This window comes from Nansenia antarctica, assembly GCF_963989245.1.
Source record: "Nansenia antarctica genome assembly, chromosome: 6".
In the NCBI taxonomy this organism is placed as follows: Eukaryota; Metazoa; Chordata; class Actinopteri; order Argentiniformes; family Microstomatidae; genus Nansenia; species Nansenia antarctica.
Genome location: NC_137676.1, coordinates 44,848,672 through 44,868,442, shown reverse-complemented (window position 1 = coordinate 44,868,442; position 19,771 = coordinate 44,848,672). Strand labels below are relative to the sequence as shown.

At 44.9% G+C, this 19,771-nt stretch overlaps 2 protein-coding genes across 2 annotated transcripts in view; one reads left to right on the top strand and one right to left on the bottom strand.

Moving 5' to 3' along the window:
• cntn3a.1 (contactin 3a, tandem duplicate 1) overlaps positions 1–1,855 on the top strand; it is a gene marked incomplete at both ends in the record, with an annotated part of 75,637 nt that extends 73,782 nt beyond the window's left edge. The window contains 4 exons of the mRNA XM_080534539.1: positions 167–344; positions 707–819; positions 1,188–1,356; positions 1,764–1,855. Coding sequence (XP_080390665.1) covers positions 167–344; positions 707–819; positions 1,188–1,356; positions 1,764–1,855 — 552 coding nt within the window. The remainder of the gene's footprint in view (positions 1–166; positions 345–706; positions 820–1,187; positions 1,357–1,763) is intronic.
• A 4,934-nt stretch (positions 1,856–6,789) lies between these two features.
• LOC308160594 (band 4.1-like protein 1) overlaps positions 6,790–19,771 on the bottom strand; it is a gene marked incomplete at both ends in the record, with an annotated part of 28,596 nt that continues 15,614 nt past the window's right edge. Inside the window, 9 exons of the mRNA XM_080534538.1 lie at positions 6,790–6,837; positions 6,946–7,062; positions 7,365–7,445; positions 7,626–7,715; positions 8,201–8,260; positions 11,994–12,203; positions 12,449–12,835; positions 13,015–13,065; positions 15,790–15,945. Of these exons, the coding sequence (XP_080390664.1) occupies positions 6,790–6,837; positions 6,946–7,062; positions 7,365–7,445; positions 7,626–7,715; positions 8,201–8,260; positions 11,994–12,203; positions 12,449–12,835; positions 13,015–13,065; positions 15,790–15,945 (1,200 nt within the window). The remainder of the gene's footprint in view (positions 6,838–6,945; positions 7,063–7,364; positions 7,446–7,625; positions 7,716–8,200; positions 8,261–11,993; positions 12,204–12,448; positions 12,836–13,014; positions 13,066–15,789; positions 15,946–19,771) is intronic.

The following is a 19,771-nucleotide window of genomic DNA, read 5'->3' as shown; positions in this document are numbered from 1 at the left end:
AACATTGACATTTATTTAAATTTTTCTGAATAAAAGTCGGAACATTTTGATTGGTTGGCGACTTGTTCCCTGTTTCACCAGCTGCTGTCACATATACTATATTGTAACACCTGATCTGTACTGTACTGTAATTCTCTGTATGTATGGTATCTCTATCCTACTGTAGCTAACTTACTGGGGTGATAGGGAGACTGCCAGTGTGATCCGGACGGTTGGCAACAGGACATTAGTGGTCATCAGAGACCTGGAGGGCAGCAGCACCTACCACATCTCCCTCAGAGCCTATAACAGCGCTGGGGTGGGACCGCAGAGTGCCACGGTCAACGTCACCACCAAGAAACCGCGTAAGATCACAGCACTCCTGCATAGACTTTTGGAGCCGTCCACTTTCTTTTTCTCTTTCTTTCTTTCTCATTTGCTTGTTAGCTCTCTCACTCTTTCTCTCCCTCACTGTTTCTAGCTCCCTCACACACACAGTTACTTACACTCACAGACACACACACACACACACACACACACACACACACACGCACACGCACACACACACACACACACACACACACACACACACACACATACACAAACACATACAAATTGCCAAATGCTGCTAATAAAAAAAGAAATGACAAAACAACTTCACCATGCTAGCATGTCTCTGGATGCAATATGTTATTGTTTTGGGCTTGTCCTGCTTGGTGATCTCCAGCTCCCAGCCAGGCCCCAGTGAAGATCATGTGGAATACCTCCAACTCCAAGGTCATCCTGAAGTGGGACCAGGTCAGAGCACTGGAGAACGAATCAGAGGTCACAGGGTACAAAGTAAGAGAACAAACACATACTCTATTTCACCTTGTGTATCATATCAAAACATGTTTACACTTTACGCATTTCAAGAGGTTATGCTATTGACCAATGGTGAGTTGTTCAGAACTATTGATCCCACGGTGCACTCCACTCAGTGCGTATCTCAGATGATTTATTACAGCTGACTGATTCTTAAAAACGAATACCTTTTTTTATTTTTTATTATTGTAATTATAATTTCTCACTACATGACCCGTCTAGGACAAAAGGCCCTATTTATCTTAGGTGTGTGTGTGTGTATGGGTATGGTTGGGTGTGTGTGTGTCTTTCTCTGTATCTGTATCTGTGTGTGTACGTGCGCATATGTGTCACCTCTCCCTCAGGTGATGTACACCCAGGACAGACATAGTCGGCCCAGCGTGGTGGAGACCAACACCACCTCTCTGGAGCTGTCTCTACCCATCAACGAGGACTATGTCATCCAGATCAAACCATTCAGTGAGGGAGGGGAGGGCAGCAGCAGCAGACAAATCACCATCCCCAGGATAGCAGGTAGGACAGTCCAACACGTTATAGGATATTTTCAAGGACAAAGATTATAAAATAACAAGAGAAAAAGCATACTAGACTGCATTGAAATTCGTATTATACTAATAGCTCCCACTCAAGTCTAAAAAGTCCAGATAGGCCTGAAAAACAGCCTAACAGTGTCACCTACTGATAATTTTGAGCAGTTACACTATGGTAGACAATATTGTACAAGTATAAGTTTTGCTCATGACTGTCATTTTGAGTCATGTGCTTTCAAATGTGTTTAGTTTATTGCTGATTTTATGTCCAGTTTTTCATTGTACTTTGTATATTAAACAACTTTCTTTTTTTTCTTTTTTTTACAAAATGTGTAATATCTACAAATTATACACGGCATGTTGGATTTTACTGGTCTGATGTCATTGCAGGTCCCATGGCCATTGGTGCGGCCTCAAAGACCTCAGTATTGTCAGTGATCAGTATGCTGGCACTCACGCTCACAGCCCAGACCTTCCTATGACAAACACTCTGTGGACGACTCTGCTTTCTATGATGAGACAGTAAAGACTCAGCAGCTGAGATGTACCTTCTTCCTTCCTTCCTCTCTCCTCTTTCTTCTTTTTTTAACAATCCCTGTTGTTGAGAATATAATTTATTTCCAACCTTTAGCAGGGGATCTTGAGAGCCAAGTTTGTGAACTGTTCCTACTCAAGCTGCTTTGATGGAGTTGAAAGGATGATCGGACCACTGCAGTCTTTTTATGGAATGTCTTGATTCCTTAGCTCACCAATGGAAATTCTCAAAATGATTTCTTGATGAAGGCAAGGAGATATACAAGATATATAATGGGCTATGTACTATGTACTACGTTTCAGAGCCATGAGGAATATTGTATATTTTGTATGAGAGGGAAGGATGGATACCCTCGGACATAGTAATGGTATGGCTGAAAGACAGTTACCACCAATCAATGATTCAGATTAACTTCAGAAATGGTAGTATGTCCTTATTGTTGGATATCTACTGCACTGAAGGCAGGGCTACCAAGAAAGACCTCTCCCAATTTCACTGGTAGTCACTTCTACTTACCAGGGGATTTCTACAAAACTCATCATTGTCTGGACTAGTTTGGGACCCTTGTTCCTTTTCCTGGAGATTTATCTTGCTCTTACACATACTGTAGCACCACCATATGACATAATACTTTGCTGTTACTGACTGGACTCCAAGTAAGAGCCAACATGACTTCCATCCTCCCAGCCTCCTACTACTGGCAACTGCAATGGTGTCAGATACAAAATGTTGTCTGGGATGTAGAGTAGGCTATAGCTGACTGGTGGATATCTCTCTTCTAACCTCCCATTACAAGTGCATATAGAGCCACACTAAGCAGTGTGAGCTACATTATTGTACGCTTTATGTATGAAATCCTCAGGTCCCAAATGAGCCTTAAGTCTATTACTATATCTATAATTACAATTATTATTATTCATTACTATTGTTTATTTATCACCTTTGTTCATCAAGATATTGTTTATTCGAAATTATCCCAATATTATTTATTGAGAACAAACTTTCCTTTGGATGGCTTATTTTAGGTCTTTGTATTCATTGTCATACCTATTTTTGAGCTTTTGTGCTCAGATATGCCTTTTTCTTATCCGCCTTTCATGATTGACATTGTAAAAGAAGTGATTGATTATTTAGTTTTTCTAACATTGCTTATACTCCTAAAGAAATACAAACAAACCAAGAGGTGGTATTTTACTGTCAACTACTGTTTGGCATGAAAATGGTCGATGTAAGTGGCTTGGGATATCTTAATGGATCAACCTGCTTTTAATAAATATAATGACCATTTCTTGTTTTCTTGCTTGTGAGATGAATAATGGGCTCAGTACATTTATTTTCTCTACATACAGTAGCTTGTTGATCAAGGTTCTGTGATGTTATGAGGTCATAAGAATAATAATCGACAAATTGTATCCTAAATATTTCCAAGACTACATAACCTAATGCAGTATACAAATGATCCTGGTGGCAATGTTTACAGGGATACAGATACTACAACTCAAAAACAGACTGACAAAGGTGAATGGTGATAAAAGATATTGCTCTTATCTTGTTCTTTTCAATTGTGTTTATTCATGTAGAAGGAATGCAACTGCAAGTACACTGTACAGCAAAACACAGCACCAAGCAATGGGGAGCAGCACAGAGCCAAATGATGTGAGCTGAGGAGTGGGGCTATACAGATGGGATGTGAGCTGAGGGGTCAGTAGGTCAACCAGATCCAATCCAATCAGAGTTTGGCACAGAGTGGTAGGCGTGTCTGTGATTAATCAGTAAGCTTGATTACTTAAGTCAGACTTACAAGACTCCATCTGGATGGAGTATGGTAAAATTGCCCGTATATTCTTATCCAAGATCCATTTTGTGTTTTCACCCCCTCATGATGTATAAAGGTTAGGATGCGGGTTGGGTAAAGCTATTCCAAGATCTGTGCACTGTTTACACTGCAATAGACAGGTATCTGGTACCCCCTAGTGTACAATAGTAACATTGCCACTAGTCTGAGACCAATTCATCTCAGATCCCTGGAGACCAATAGGAATAGGATGGCTGTGGATGTTGCTTTCCCTCACTCCATCCTAACACTGGACCCCCACATTTATTTTATGCAAAACACAGCATGGCTGTCCACTTGGAGACAACAGCAGTTACACACATCTGCACTTTGACCTGCTAACTGTCCTGAAGCCAACAGAACACTGTCATAAACCTGTCATGGCACCTGTATAGTTCAATAACCCAGATGTAGTTTTTTCTAGGTGTTGTGATTGGAAAGCGAAAGCATTCTGACAACATAAATGTTATGACAGGACACCTGATTTAAAGGGGTACTGCACCATGTCATGTTTATGGTGTCATGTTGTTGGCTTTCTGACACATAATTCATGGAAAGTATAATTATTGGATAAAAAAGCTGTTGGAAGTAGTTTTTCATACAAAAAACGATCTCACTACTACCATACATTGGCACACCACACGTCGTATAGCAAATGACGCCCATGACATCCCTCTAACACTCAGATTTAACCAGACCAAAACACAAAAGTAAATGAAGGAGTCAGACACAATAGTAGGTATCACTGTGATATTTCACTTGAAGGAGTATGAATAAGACATTTATTTCAAAGGCCATAATCATGGCAAGACACCTGGTAAACATATGAAAAAAGTTTGAATCCATATAACACACAGTAACCTTATGGCATTCCCGTGAGAACAATGGCATATAAAAACCATTAGCAAATGTTAACGCCACAGTATGTTTTAGGTCATTATTACGTAGGCATTGTACGTATGTATGCTTTATGTATGCTTCTTCAACTGCAGTGTAAGCAGTTGTAAAAATGTTATTACAGCATTGCTTTAATGGTTGCAACCAACAGCACAAAGATTTCCTACTTTTTAAAGTGAGTTGAAAGAGTTAAAAGGTTACAACACCCCTATTTGAATGTTGTGGAGCACTGGGATGAGCAGACTCCCTTTCTTATTATCACTGAATGTGTTGAATCACTCTCTCTCTCTGTTACTTTTTGTATTGAAAAAAAAACAGTATGCTAATAATTTTAATTTCCTGTTACCTGTTTAATTTCCTGTGTGCTGATTCTAATATTAGAACAAAGATTTGAGGATGAACAATGCAGACTTTTGCCATGATAATATCTGTTCCATTTTACTGACACCTAGCCTACAGTATGTCAATAGTAATCCTCTATACAGACACAGGGGCTGTTCTGTTTTAAGTGTACTATAATTTTGGGATGATAGGTATTTCTTAGTACCTCTTCTAATGGTTTAATTTCATACTTGAAGTCTTCCATCATACAAACTGTCTCTAAAAATACTAGCTTTATGGAAGCCCGTTTGGCAAATTTAAATTGTTGATCTAATATGAATCTATTTGTACTGTACGTTAACTTGCTACATTGGTATAATACAGCAGAAGCTGAGTGTATCTCTACAGGTTCAAAGGAGAGCAGACCAGGGCTCGTTTTAGAACAGAAACATGCTCAGAATGTCATCTTCATAATTGTAATAAATACAACAGGCACAGTTTCTACACCAGAGTTTCAGAACCACTCCATCCATAGAAATCCACATGTTCTTACAGTTCAACATGTTCTTCAGCAACAAGAAGGTTATCTTAATACTACAGGAACTTCAATCATGTTCTTCACAAGCACAATGGCAAGGGTTCAAGGTAGCGGCCAAAAGACGATTTATTTGTTGGGAAAAGGAAAGGTGACTCATTTATCCAAGACGTTTCAACTGAGGAAATAGAGAATAGGTTGACAGCTCTCATCTTGTATTGTTTGATGAAAAAGCGCCATTGCGGGCAGAGAAGTTCACCTTAAACCTTTCTGTAGAAGTTGTCGTCTCCCCATCTCTAGTCTGGCACTTCAGTGTCACTCCATAGACCTCGCTGGCACCAACAGAGTCAGTGTATCATAGGGCATTTTTATTGGCCACTGTTACAGAGATTACTAGAGGTACCGTTATGAACTTGGCTGGTTGGCTGAGCAAGTATAAAAACTATGGGTAGGTTTTCCCCTTCACTAAACCCTGCTTCACCGCATGCATATCAACAGTACCGGACCTAAATCTAATGGATACATACTTCTTTGTTTTTTTTACAAACTAGATATGTAAGCACACATAGTAGGCATTACAGTAAAAGTTGAATTTATTGTGTGAGGCCTAAAATGGCGGGTATGGTAGAATCCAAGTGATTTATCAGGACTTCAGATCACATTGTAGTTCCATTGGCCCCAGATCTCATATGTAGTCACCCTGTCCTAAAGTTGTCCCACGCATCGTGACATGATCAGCTTGGGAGGGGCAGGGGTGTGGTCTTGGACGAGTTTACAGTGAGATGATGAGATAAGTATAGAGGCGGAATGATAGCTCTGAAGATTTTCTGCCAAAAGACTTCCCAATCCGTTCCCTCCAGGATACATACTACACTAAGGCTGAACAGTTGGAGATCAGGTTCACCACAGTAGATGTACTGTAGTCCCAACTTTTTACAGAAGGAATTATGGAGCCACGTGGCTGTCTGACCAAGGTTCTTAGTATCGAAGCTCCATTGTCTCTGAAATGTCCATTTGTAACCAATCAGTGTTTGACCCTATCACGCCAGAGTGATAAATAAAGTAAAGTAAACGTTAATAAATAAAGGGTTGGATTAAGAGTCACTTTTCTATTGTGGGCAGCAGGAAGGGACCTGGGTTGGCTTGGGAGGTTGAGGGATAGGTGTGTGTGTGTGTGTGTGTGTGTGTGTGTGTGTGTGTGTGTGTGTGTGTGTGTGTGTGTGTGTCTGTCTGTGTCAGTGTCAGTGTGTGTCCATCGGAGCCCCACAGTGGTTAAGGTGGTAGAGCACTGGTCTCAGGTCAGGCACCAAACACATCTGGTCCTGAGGGGGGCACTCTTGTCCTACAGATCAAGACTGCAGGAGAGAGATAGACGGTGACATTTTGACCACAAACCAAAAATCAACAGTTAGGCTACATACCTTGTTTTAGGTTATGATGACTCCTGTACCTCAGATGATCTATGTGGATCCTCTGTAGATGATTCTGTTTCCCTGACAACTACTGCCTTGGTGACTAACATGTCTGGATGTTGTTGCTTGGCCTCCTGGATTGCAATAGCAAGGGCCTGTGAGGGAAGGAGTAGCTCAATTAGAAGGATTTCTTTTATTTTACCAGAAATGTGCATCCATAGTCGATTACTTATCTGTAGTTAACATGGATATGCCCACAGTATTACTGTAGATTAATGCTAGATCAAAATATGTATCTCCAAGTAAAGAGTCAATGAAAAGGGGAAGAGAGCAGAACACACACAAATATGACAGTGTTTACACAAATATGACACTGTTTTAAGCCCTGCCTCCGCTGCTGTGTCTAGAGCTTGTAAAGAATAGATAACACATTGTCCTTGAGCGGCAGTTGGCCTACCTGTTCCTGGTTAACATCATCATCTCCTGTGATTATGATCCTCTTCTCAATCCTGGTCTCTGAATAGCCCCCTTTCACTGTCTGAAACATACAACAGCTCGTCTTTTCAAATGACCAAAAAAAAGGTACAAAGCACTAAGCAGAGATGTGTTTGACTTTGCACACATTATGTAAGATTTAGCAAACTTTCAAAAACAAAACTCAACCAACAATACCCTATAGGAGGTGGTATAATGTATCATATTTGACAATCTTCACTACCTTGGTGACATGTGTGGTTGCTGAGGTCACATTTTCAGTTACATGAATCGGGGAACCAGAAGCCTCTCTTCCCAAAGAACCCATGTGAACCTGTCAGGACAGAGTGCCAAACAGCATTAATGCTATTACACTCACACGCACACGCACACGCGCACTCACATTCACACTCACACTCACACTCACACTCACACTCACACTCACACTCACACTCACACACACACACACACACACACACACACACACACACACACACACATTTTAGTATCTTTATTTGCGTTCACATTTTACAATAACATTCTTGAACACAAATATTAGTAGCTGCATCAGGATAGGACACTCGGTTGCTCAATGTGTTTCAGTCTAAGGGTACAAGTAACACCTTCTCCTCCATATGTGCCGGCTGCCAATTATTGCAGATATTGACACACACACACACACACATCTTCACACAAAAGGATGTCAGGCCTACACTCACTTCGTTTGCCATCTCATCTCTAACACAGTGGTCGAAAAGTAGGTTTAAACCCTGGAGACCTTGAGTTAAAATTGGACAGTTCAAGTAGCGATGTACTCACAGGGGAAACACTCTCTCGTGTTGAATAAGGAACTTCTCCTATACAACTCACACCATGATCCTGAAAGACAGAAAGCCATTTATTCCACTTTAGTATAGTATAGCCTTTCACATTTGTCACATGAAATCTCAGACTCATACAATTGTTGTGATGGCAATGTGATTATTGGTGATTTTTCATGCCCTCATTTCAATAATATTGGGTGATCATCAATTGAGTGAATTGTTGCACACGTTTATTGTTATTATTTTTGTTCGAGACAGCTTGTTAACAATCTTAACTCCATCAACAAGTGAAAGTAGAACTTTCTGTCACCATCTGGCTGCCATCTTTGCTGACATTCTATGCCACGGGTCTGTTTACCATAAATAAATCATTCATCAGAATCCTCACAGGCATTACCCGCAGCCGTGAATCGAAATCTGCAAGCATTAGGGTTTAGCGATGTTGATGGAATACCCCATCTGGCTACGGCGAGTGTTGTGAGTTGGGATTATTTTTGTTTGAGTTGTACATTTTTCTTTTACTGTTTTGTTCTGTTTGCATTCTGACCCAATATAACAGACTGATTTACGGACTATAACGTTGGACTTATATAGATATAAGATATTTTTCAGCTAACTCTACTTTCCACTTTGTTTTCAAACATATCTTCGCGAACAGTTAGCCTTATTAACACTACAGCAAGGGATAGTTTGTGTGAGACGAGGTGTGCGGAAGTTGCTAGCTGGGTACCGTCAAATAGCAAGCAACTTAGCATCCAAGCAAGTGAGCCATGACTGACATAAAGGAAGCAAGGAGTTCAGAGATGACAGAGGAGGAAAGCAGTCTGAAGCATCAGACACGCACACAGATGAACAATAGTGCTTTCAAGTCTGCCGACACTCCGGTCCACCCAGCTGATGCTCCTGCGGCTCTGACCCAACCCGATCAGGACCTCCTTCTGAACACGGCGCCTGCTGACACTGCAACCTCTTCACCACTGGTGGCTAGCAGTGTTCGGATGGCTTGCCATTCCACTGCAACGCCAAACCAACGGCCCTCATCTTGGATTAAGACCTCCTCTTCCCGTCTTAAGATCCTGAGTGAGGCCATGAACAGATGCTCTGGAAGTCATCCTTGCCCTGAGGGAAAACCCATCTCAAGTCAAACGTCACTGCCTCCCACAACACTCGCTTGCTCGGACACTCCAACACTCGCCTGCTCGGACACTCCATCCTACTTCCGCCCCATTCACAACCAGATCCCAGCATCCTCAGTCCAGCAAATCCCACAGATCCCGCAATCCACCTGATTCATCTCAGCAACATGGCAACATGAGAGATCCACTAACCATCAGCTAATGGATCTTTGGTCTAACTTTCAACGCTGTTATAAATGCAGTGATCCTGGCCTAGCTTAGGTTACCTCAAATAACTCCTGATGGCTGACACTAGTATTGGGTTCTCCATTTGTCCCCCTATTCAAATAGTTAGGTTTGCTCTCCTCAATACTCGTTCCCTTAACAACAAGTCACATTGCATCAATGATATCATTCTGGGTAATGAATTTGTTCTTGTGACTCACTGAAACCTGGCTCCAACATAATGAGTTTTTGACACTCAACCAGGCCATTCCACCTGGCTACACCTACCTGCAACAGCCCTGTGCCGTGGGGCGAGGTGGAGGGCTTGCCGTTCTCCACCGTGCCTGTTTTAAGGTAAAGGCACAGCCGTCCCTGCTGTGACATCTTTTGAATGCCTTGCTTTTCAAATGTTTGGCCCTCAACCTGTGCTAACCATCCTGTTCTACCGGCCCCCCAGACATTCCCCTGTAGTCATCTCAGAACTATCTGATCTACTCACTTCCATCCTCCTCCTCAGGGACTTTAACATTCATGTGAACCAATGACACCCTCTCCAATGAGTTCCTGTCCCTGCTAGACTGCCTCAGCCTCACCCAGCATGTTAATTTCCCCACCCACAATTAAGGCCATACACTTGACCTTGTGTGTACTTCGGAGTCTATTACCCCCACCAACCTCTGTGGCCTCAATTTCCACATCGCTGACCACCTCGCCATCCAATTCACTGTTCCCTCCACCCCTGGCTGCCTGCACCGCACCATGATGTACAGGAATACTAAAAACATCAGCCCCACGGACCTCACTAACTTCCTTCATTCCTACCTCATCTCTGTCCCCCAGCTGTATTCTCCGACCAAGATGGTGATCTTCTACAACAAAGCCCTATCACCCACCTTGGACCCTCCCTGGCACCCCTTAAAACCTCTGGAATACACCTGAGCTTTGCTCCATGAAGACCAGGGGTCGCCAGTTGGAGAGACTTTGCAAGAGAACAGGTCTGACCGTTCATACCCAGGCCTACTTAGAACACATTACAACTTACAGATCTGCCATCACACAAGCAAAATCCTCCTTATACTAAAATCTGATATCCACAGGTCAAGGAAATCCCAATGGTGGAAATCTCTTCTCCACCATTAATAGACTCCTCCAGCCCTCTGACAACTCCCTCCACTCCACATCTTCTGTAACAGATTCATACATTTCTTTCAAAGTAAGATTGATGCCATCACACTCAAGCCCACCCCCCCTCAGTCTTCATCTACCCCTCCGGCTGATGCAACTGTTCCTCCACCCCCACCTCCCTGTTCCCTCTCTGCCTTCTCCCCTGTGGACATGGACTCTATCATGAAGCTCATCTCTGGCTCCCGGCCGTCCACCTGCTCCGTGGACCCCATGCCCACTTCTCTGGTCAAGGATAACCTGTCTGTCCTCTGCCCCCTCATGGTCAACATCATCAACTCATGTATTTCAAACTGCTCCGTCCCCATTGCACTGAAAATGGCTGCTGTCACACCCATCTTTAAAAAGCAGGGCCTGGACCCTGACAACCTCACTAATTTCCAACCCATCTCCTTCCTCCCCTTTCTCTGCAAGATTGTAGAATGTGCAGTTGCCTCTCAACTCAAGAACCATTGTCACTGTCATCAACTCCATACCAACTGTTGGACCACTACAATCCGGATTCAGGGCCAAGCACAGCACCGAAACAGCTCTGGTCAAGGTGGTCAATGATCTCCTCTTGGCGGCTGATGATGGCAATATCAATATACTCATTCTCCTTGAACTTTCCACAGCTTTTAACACTATCTCACACACCATCCTCCTTGATCGACTTGAGACGACCCTTGGCATCACTGGAACACCCCTGGTTTGGTTCAAATCATACCTGTCCAGCAGGTGGCAGTACGGGTCTCTTGGGGGGTCCAGATCCGCCCCAGCACCAGTGAAACAAGGCGTCCCCCAGGGCTCCATTCTTGCTACTGTTCATCATCTACCTCCTCCCACTTGGTGACATCATTCGGAAGCACCATAAAATGTAGAATCTCCTTCAAGATCCCCCTCCTCACCTTTAAGGCACTCCATGGCCTGGCTCCTGCCTGCCTAACTGACCTACCTATGCTGATCTTCTCATCATACCACGCACTAGGCGACGCACATTTGGCAACCGAGCCTCTTCTGTTGCTGTACCCAAGCTGTGGAACATGCACGGCCTGAGCTTTTATTTTTTGAATATGATTTTAACTTTTGTATCTTTTCGTTTATTTGTTCTGCTTCTCTTTGCTTTCTGTACAGTGTCCTTGAGTTTGAGAAAGGCGCTTAATAAAAAATATTATTATTATTATTATTGTCTCACATGATGCACTCCCTTTAGCCATCTATTTTTTCCATCTGCATCGCCTCATCCAGATCTATGGCTACTGATCACCATGGCAACTACTTAATTACCTGATCTGTGAACTCTACAATGGTTGTTGTGACCTCTGACCCATTGGGCTGTGTCTCAGTCCTGACATCAGTCTTCCTCAGGCCATGGGTGGCTACGAGGTCACTGGCCTCTCGGCTCAGTGCCGTTATGATGCTCACATGACTGGTGTCTCTCAAAGACTGGTCTCTGTCGATAGGCACTGACCTCTTCGGTTTTCTAGGTATGATAGGCTTTGGAGGGAAGAGAAAGGACAATGATTACCATATATATAGGTTTTTAATCACTCCTGTTGTTTATAGTTTAATGTAACAATATGGAACAGTGCTTTACCATGTGATCATTATATCCTGATGCCTCCTGTCCCATTACCCTACCTGCTTCCAAGGTTAGAATAGTATTTGAGAAATATGAAACTGAACACAACAAAGTCCTAAACACAAAAAATCCTTAATCTAACAGGGGTGGTTTACTTTACCTCATGTCTGATCTCTTGTCTGACTTCTTCGACGGGCTGCTGCTTTGCAAGGGAGCTAGCGCTAGCTCCTGTGATAGAAGCCGAGACCATTGGTGGGATTGGAGGTCCTGGTGGTCCCTGCAGGAGATCAATACCCAGACTTAGGCCCACATCGGGGGATACCGCCCTCTCTCCTAACTCGGTCATGCCCCTGGAGAACTCCTCCATGCCCGTATGGAGGTCCATAAGGACGGTAAAGTCCACCTCGGCCTCCAGGCTGGACGTGGAGCTGACCGTGATGCTGGAGCACTTGCGCTCAATGCCCAGATGGGTCTCCTTCAGGTACAGGGTCTCGTTGTCTGGGTCATCCTCGGACACCGAGCCCAGCCGCCTCTCCCATGGCTCTCTCTGTAGGACAGGATAGATGGAAAATGTTAGCTTAAGGGCAGAATTTATGAAGAGAAAAAAAGAAACATAAAAGGTATACTGCAGGGAACAAACAAATGATATTTAGTTAAGCAGCTCATTTAGTGGTTGCACAGTAGATGCTAGCTGGCATATGCACAAAGAATAGATTGATGACTCACCATGGCTTCATCCCAAGGCTCCTCATAAATGGCAGGTGTAGGAGGCGTCTCCTATAGAAGGAAAATTTATTATTTTCAATGTATATTTTCATGAAAAGCCTTTTTTAAATCACCTGAGGTAAACTCATGACAAATGAACTGGAATATCTGAATATTTCAAGAATTATTTTGATTGTAAAAGAAAGAGAAGATGTCCAAATAGAAGTCAGACTGTCAATGCAGTGAGAGTACATTTTAGGTTAACGTTTTGCTACAGTAAATGGTAATACTTTCCTAACCATGGAGTGAAAGCTTTTCTTTCTGTCCATATACACAGAGATTAGCCACTAAGACAAAGAAGTGCTAGCATTTGGTCATGTTCAATTTATTTAAAAAAAGGAAATGAGCATTTGTGTTCTCATAATGCTATGGTAATCTGATTACAAAGTGAACAGAAATCCTCAGCCAACCATTTATTGGCACTACATTACCATACCTGCACTAATACATTCTAGCTGCTAGCTCTATTAACTTAAGGTTATTGTTGCTAAAACATGCACAGGATGTATACAAGGTTGGAATTATTGAAATACCAAATGACTGCAAGTGCAATGGTAATGCCATGCACTGTATAGGTTAATTAACAATCCCTTTCAGGAATCAGGGATTCATACATTTAATTACACTGTACAAATGCCTCAGCCCTGAGAATGATGACAGCTCTGCAGAACCAGCATTTAACACCGTAATAATGAATTCCATATTTGGTCATTGCTGCAGAGTTGCCAACACTGAATATTTGGTTCAAATGTCCAACTCACACTGTTTGCAAAAAAAAAATAACATTCACAAAATTAGTGGCTTCAAAGGAAGGGGATGGTGAGAAGGCCGTGGGCTCCTTGCAACAGCAACCACCTTTGGTCAAGGAGGAAAGAGGGTGATGTTGGAAGGAGAGACCAAGTGTTAAAGTGGCGAGTTAAGGAGGAGGAAATAACGCCAGAAGCTTAAGCAATGAAAACTTTGCTTAAAGACCCACCGGGTTCTGAAATGGGCAAGCAAGATGTTTAGCTTTGCGGAGGGGAACAAGGGATCCCCAGACCATGGTTGTGAATTAAATCTCAAAATGGCATCGGCCAATGACAAGATGCGAGGGGCTGTAAGCTTTTTACCTGCTTTATACAGCCACATGAGTTCTACATGTGTATATTCAAGTGGTAAAAACAAGGTTGGTGCGATATCGTTAGAAGCACATGCAATGCTTTAGTTTCCGATGATTAACAAGCAGTTTAGGCAGACGTTTACCACTTGCTTCCACTTGGTCGCTTCCAGGTTGGAGATCCTGTAATGGGCATTGCTGAGGTCATTGGTGGCGTTCAGTCTGTTGCAAACTCCAGTTTCTCTGGACCACTGGGTTTTAAGGGGAAGGGTTAATGGTGGAGTTGTTTGGGGGCCAGAAACCTTTGAACTACTGGGAAGCCTGCCACTGTCAGTACAGAGACTTGCTGTCATGTTCAGGTCCTTCAGATCCTTGTGTTCTTGTTTCCATAAGTCAAGTTGTTGTTGTTGTTGTTGTTGTTGATGAGATGGCTTTACAACCTCGGTTTGGTGGCTGTTGGTTGACATCCCTTGCATGGCATAATTTGAGTCAGGAAATACTGTGGTAAAATCATCCATTCTCCTGGTTTCAGCAGGCCCGTCCATTGATTTTGTCATCTGAACTCTGTACTCTACTGGTCCAGCGATGACTCCTTCAGTTGGGTTTGATGTTTGAGGGTTTATGACACCTTTGTTCCCCCCTTTATTCAAAGACTTCTTTGATCTCTGTGGCTTGAGAGGAACTATTCGGGGGACTACTGAGCACATGCTTCCACTTTTGATAGAGTTGTTTGCTCTCTCAGGGTTTGGGTCTTTTGTTTCCCAGGCTTCAGAATCTCTCATCTCCGTTCTTCTTTCAGACTCACTTCTTCCCACGTTATCCTTGTTTAGAGACTCTATAGCCAACTGTGCGTCAAGTTTGTTCTGTCTCTCTGAATGAATTTCATACGGATACTGATTCTGCTTCAACTGTCTGTTTTTTATTTCGATCCTCTCTTTGGAAAAGAGGTTCTCCATGGCGTTCTCATACCCATTCTCTTGGACACCATTCCTTGAGAAAAAGGTGACACGTGAATCTTTATTATTTCCATATATTGCGTCTTCCACAGAGTGCAAGCCTCTGACTCCAGTTGCAGTCAGAATTGTTTCTTGCTTTTGGGATCCAGTGGCACCTGCTGTAGTTTTCCCATCCACTTCCATATCCTCAGATGCCATACCATGCCACGCCTTGGTAGTGAACTTCTCTTTTCTAATGTCTTCCTCTCTTGTTCTGGAATATGTATAGGGAGAGGTCTTATTCTTTTCCTCTTTTGAGATAAGGCCCAGGCTTCCTTGAAAACCATCTTGCTTTTCATTCACTATCGAATCCACTGAGGCCTATACATTGACATAGAGTAAACACAGTTTCATTAACCTGTACTACTCTAAAACAGTACATTCAGTATCGAGTGCAACACCACATTAATCCGTAGACCAATTTCAATGAGTGATTTGACAGGAATAGTAGGGTTTAGCTATATATCTTTTCCACAAATCTGGTCCTTGTTTCCTTTTTTTTTTGTAGGATGTGCTCTACAGTACTACTTTTTGACAGGAAAGGGGAGCAAGAGACCGGCATGTCCCTCCCTTACAGAACCAAAAGGAGGAGAGAACCACATTCAACACATTGCAACATATCCCGCAAGGAAGGCATTCTCTTACTGGTTTCCTCTCTGGGGTGCCTCCAGGGGGGGTAGCGGAGGACAGGCGCTTCTCCCGCTGCGCCAACTTGCTGTTGGGCTCCTTGAGAGCCCTCTTTAGCTCATTGATGCTGGCCTGGTGCTTCTGAAGAACATCCTCCGGCTTGTCTAGGAACTGCTGCACAGAGAGACAGTCGGATACAGTAAGGATTCATTCCTTTTCAATTTCAGACATTTTTGGAATTTAACTAGACATGGAATCAGGTTAAATAGGGCTGTGTTCGCAATAAGTTATAGATGTTTTTCAACTAAGATTCCATATCCATTTCAATTCTGGTTGGGCTCAGTACACATATGTCACAATACATGTCCAATCTGCAGTGCATTGGAGGATGACACTACTGCTGCTTTGCATGAATTCATGGATTAATGAACTCATGGAAGTAATTAATGTTAGTATAGTTTGTTATCTGGCCATCTTTAGAGATCTATCAAACTTTCCAGATGACTAAAGCAGGGTACAAAAGAGTAACATCAACCGATGTTATTCATGATGATGCCGTTATCACAATTTTTTTTTTTTTTAAAGTGTTGTGGTTTTCCTTCTGGGCTTTAATAACGTGAAAAAATACTTTTGTGCAATATGACAACCCTAGTTGACTATCTGTGCAGTATAGTACAGTGGATTGTGTACATAGCCTTTATTTATGGAAACCAGCTCCTTACCTTCTTGTGATTTTATTCTTGTTTTTTTTTTTTTCCTTTCCTAACACCAGGGGAGCCACCCCTCCTAAATGTCGTTGTTTGGTACCTGTACTGTAGCAATGACAATAAAGTCCATTCATTCATTCATTTAAGTGTTTTGTTACTGTTATCTCAGTAAAGCCTGCAGTCTGGCAAAGGTCGCTTTTTTAATCTATTTGTTTCTTAGTGGAAACTGCTCCTCTGCAACTGTCAAGCTGACCAACAATACAATGTTAAAGACAGGAAATACATGAGTCGCCTCCCACAGTTCATCTTTACTGAGACTACATTTGAGATTAGACATAAGGATTAACCACTTTCAACTCCAGGAATTGCTACCAATATGAACATTACCCTATGTTGTGAAGGCCCACAGTTTTAGTGCCAGTTTTAGTTTCCCCAAACCAGCCCTATTTTGCCCCTAGTATTTCCTTTGTTATTTTCTATACAATTCATATACGTTTGTGAAGTGTATGTATTATTATTGTACTGTTTATGTATATGTTGATGACGTAGTATATCCGGGGTGTGTCTGTGACCCGGATGTTACGTTCGGTGGTGCCTATATAAGAGACGGAAGTAGTCCGCGAGTGAGAGTGTGTGGTGAGCAGCAGAACGAGAGAGAAGCAGTACGAGAGAGAATAACGAGAAGCCGATCCAAGATGGCGGATTCAGCAGCGCGCACCCCGTGCAGCAACTGAAGACGCCAGGAAAGCGATCATCGAGTGTACCACGGTAGCCCGTTTTAGTTGTGTTCAACGTTGGACCAAGCGGGACGCCAGCTGGACATTAATCGTCGCCTCCACGAGCGAACACAGACTCCAGCGGAGCTTCTACGCGGACCACTTCATCGACGCACAGGCCATTCAACCAGGCCTCAACGCGCACCACGCCACTGGACTATAAGCCTGTTCAGGCCAGAGACTATCAGTGAGTGATTGAGAGTGTGTGTGGCCGGCCGGGTGGGAATGTATATATGGGGATGTATACAACCGTCGTGTAATAAATGTGTTGTTCATCTGTAATACCGTGTGTTAGTTGTTTGTAGCTTCAATGCTAATGCTAGTTGTTTGTAGCGCTAATGCTAATGCTAGTTGTTTGAAGGCTAATGCTAATGCTAGTTCCCTTGCTAATGCTAACGACATTAACTGCCAGTCTAACGGTTTGCTGTCGCCCCCTGCCTGTATCCTCCTATACTGCCTATTTAGCTCCCTTAGTTAGATAACCAGCCCCTTCCTAAATTATACAGTCCTTTTCAGCTACTCCCTGGTTACAATTGGTCCTTCGAGCCGGATTGGTAGTGTAGTGATAGCATGGCTGAGCGCAGCCAACCAGACCAGACAGTTACCCCCCCTTCTCCGCCCCCTGAGCCAGAGCCACGACCACAGAGAGTCCCGCGGTTGCCTCCGAGGTTACAGGAGTATGAGCTTGAGCTCGAAAGCTCACCGAGTGGTAGCGAGGAGCGCACTCCACGGGATACAGTGGTCGGAGAGGCCGAGGTGTCCGCCGGCGCGCGGGTGGCTAGCACTGAGACAGCCCTCAAAGAGCACCAGCCTGAGGATGAGATGGCAGATCCGCAGGGTTTTGCCGTGGAAACGGAAGAACAGGAAGGAGAGGCCCGGTCCGACAGCGCCTGCGGGCGGAAGAGGGAGGGCCTCAGCCTTCACGATCTGCCTCCCAGTACGGCGCGCTCGAGACCTAGCTCCTGCCGCTCAGTGGCTTCCTACCGGTCCAGGGCTTCCGTGGGCAGTTATGCCTCTGGGGCGGATAGCCTGCACTCCAGAGGGAGTAGTGCCGCGCTGTCAGAATATATGCGCCAACAGGCCGAGATGGCGTTAGAGCGGGAGCGCCAACAGGCCGAGATGGCGTTAGAGAGGGAACGCATCCATTTCGAGCGCGAGCGCCTCCAGATGGAGGCGGCGGGGAGACAGCGCCAGGAGACGCTAGAACGCGAACGCCTCCAGATGAACGGAGCGGAACGCGCGGCGGAGAGACAGCGCCAGGAGGCGCTAGAACGTGAACGCTTCCAGATGGAGCGCGACCGCCTCCAGACGGAGAGACAGCGCCAGGAGGCGCTAGAACGTGAATGCCTCCAGCGCCAGGAGGCGCTAGAACGGGAACGCTTCCAGATGGAGCGCGACCGCCTCCAGACGGAGAGGCAGATGAACGGAGCGGAACGTGCGGCGGAGAGACAGCGCCAGGAGGCGTTAGAGAGGGAACGCATCCAGTACGAGCGCGAGCGCCTCCAGATGGAGGGGGCGGAACGCGCGGCGGAGAGGCAGATGGCGAGAGAGCAACTGCACGCAGAGAAGATGGAGGAAATGATGCAGACCATGCGCGACGTGTGCATCAGCAGAACTCCGTCGGCCTGTAGCTCCAGAGTATCATCCGCACGGCCCTCTCGAGTGCCATCTCCTGAACCCCCCGCCGATGGCTCCATGACCCCCGCCAGGACTGTCCAACTACAGGCCCAGCTGACCACCTGGAAGGAAGAGGACCAGGGACCCGACCGCTACGCGGCCCAGAGGGAGCCAGCGTCGCTGCCCGGGAGGGGAGTCATCCCCCAAGAGCGTAGCACACCCCTAGGTCCTCCAGTGCACCAAAATGCATGCAGGCCGGACACCCAGACCGTCACTCCAGCACCGATGATCCACTACAGGATGTTCCCCCAGGTGGAGGGACCCAAGTTCCCCTTCTTCAAGGACGAGGACAGGAGCCAGTATGTGGAGCTACGCATCTGCCTAGACACGCTCCTGGACAACTCCTGCTCAGAGTCCTACAAATATGCGATTCTCCTTCAGCATGTGAGGAACCCCAGAGCCCACAACATGGTACTGGCCCATGCCTCCGCACCGACACCTTACACCAGAGCGCTCGCTGACTTGGATGCCCGCTACGGTCGTCCCTGGAACCACGCCCTTGCTGAACTGCAAGCCCTCGAACAGCAGGCCCCCATCAAGGATGACCGGGCGCTGGATGACTTCGCGCTCCGCGTGCACACCTTGGTTGGGATGCTGAAGACGCAGGGCCCAGCTGGCGCCAGCGAGATCAACAGCACCTCCAACGTAGAGCGGCTGCTCCGCAAGATCCCACGCTTCCGGCAGGAGAGGTTCCGGCGACAGCAGCGCGTTCGTCACCCCGGGAAGTTGGGTCTGAGCATGGCTGCCTTCGCGGAGTTCCTACTGGAGGAAGTGCATGACACCAACGTAGACGCCATGGGTTACGCTGAGCCGAAGAAGGAGAGGGAGAAGGGAGACCGC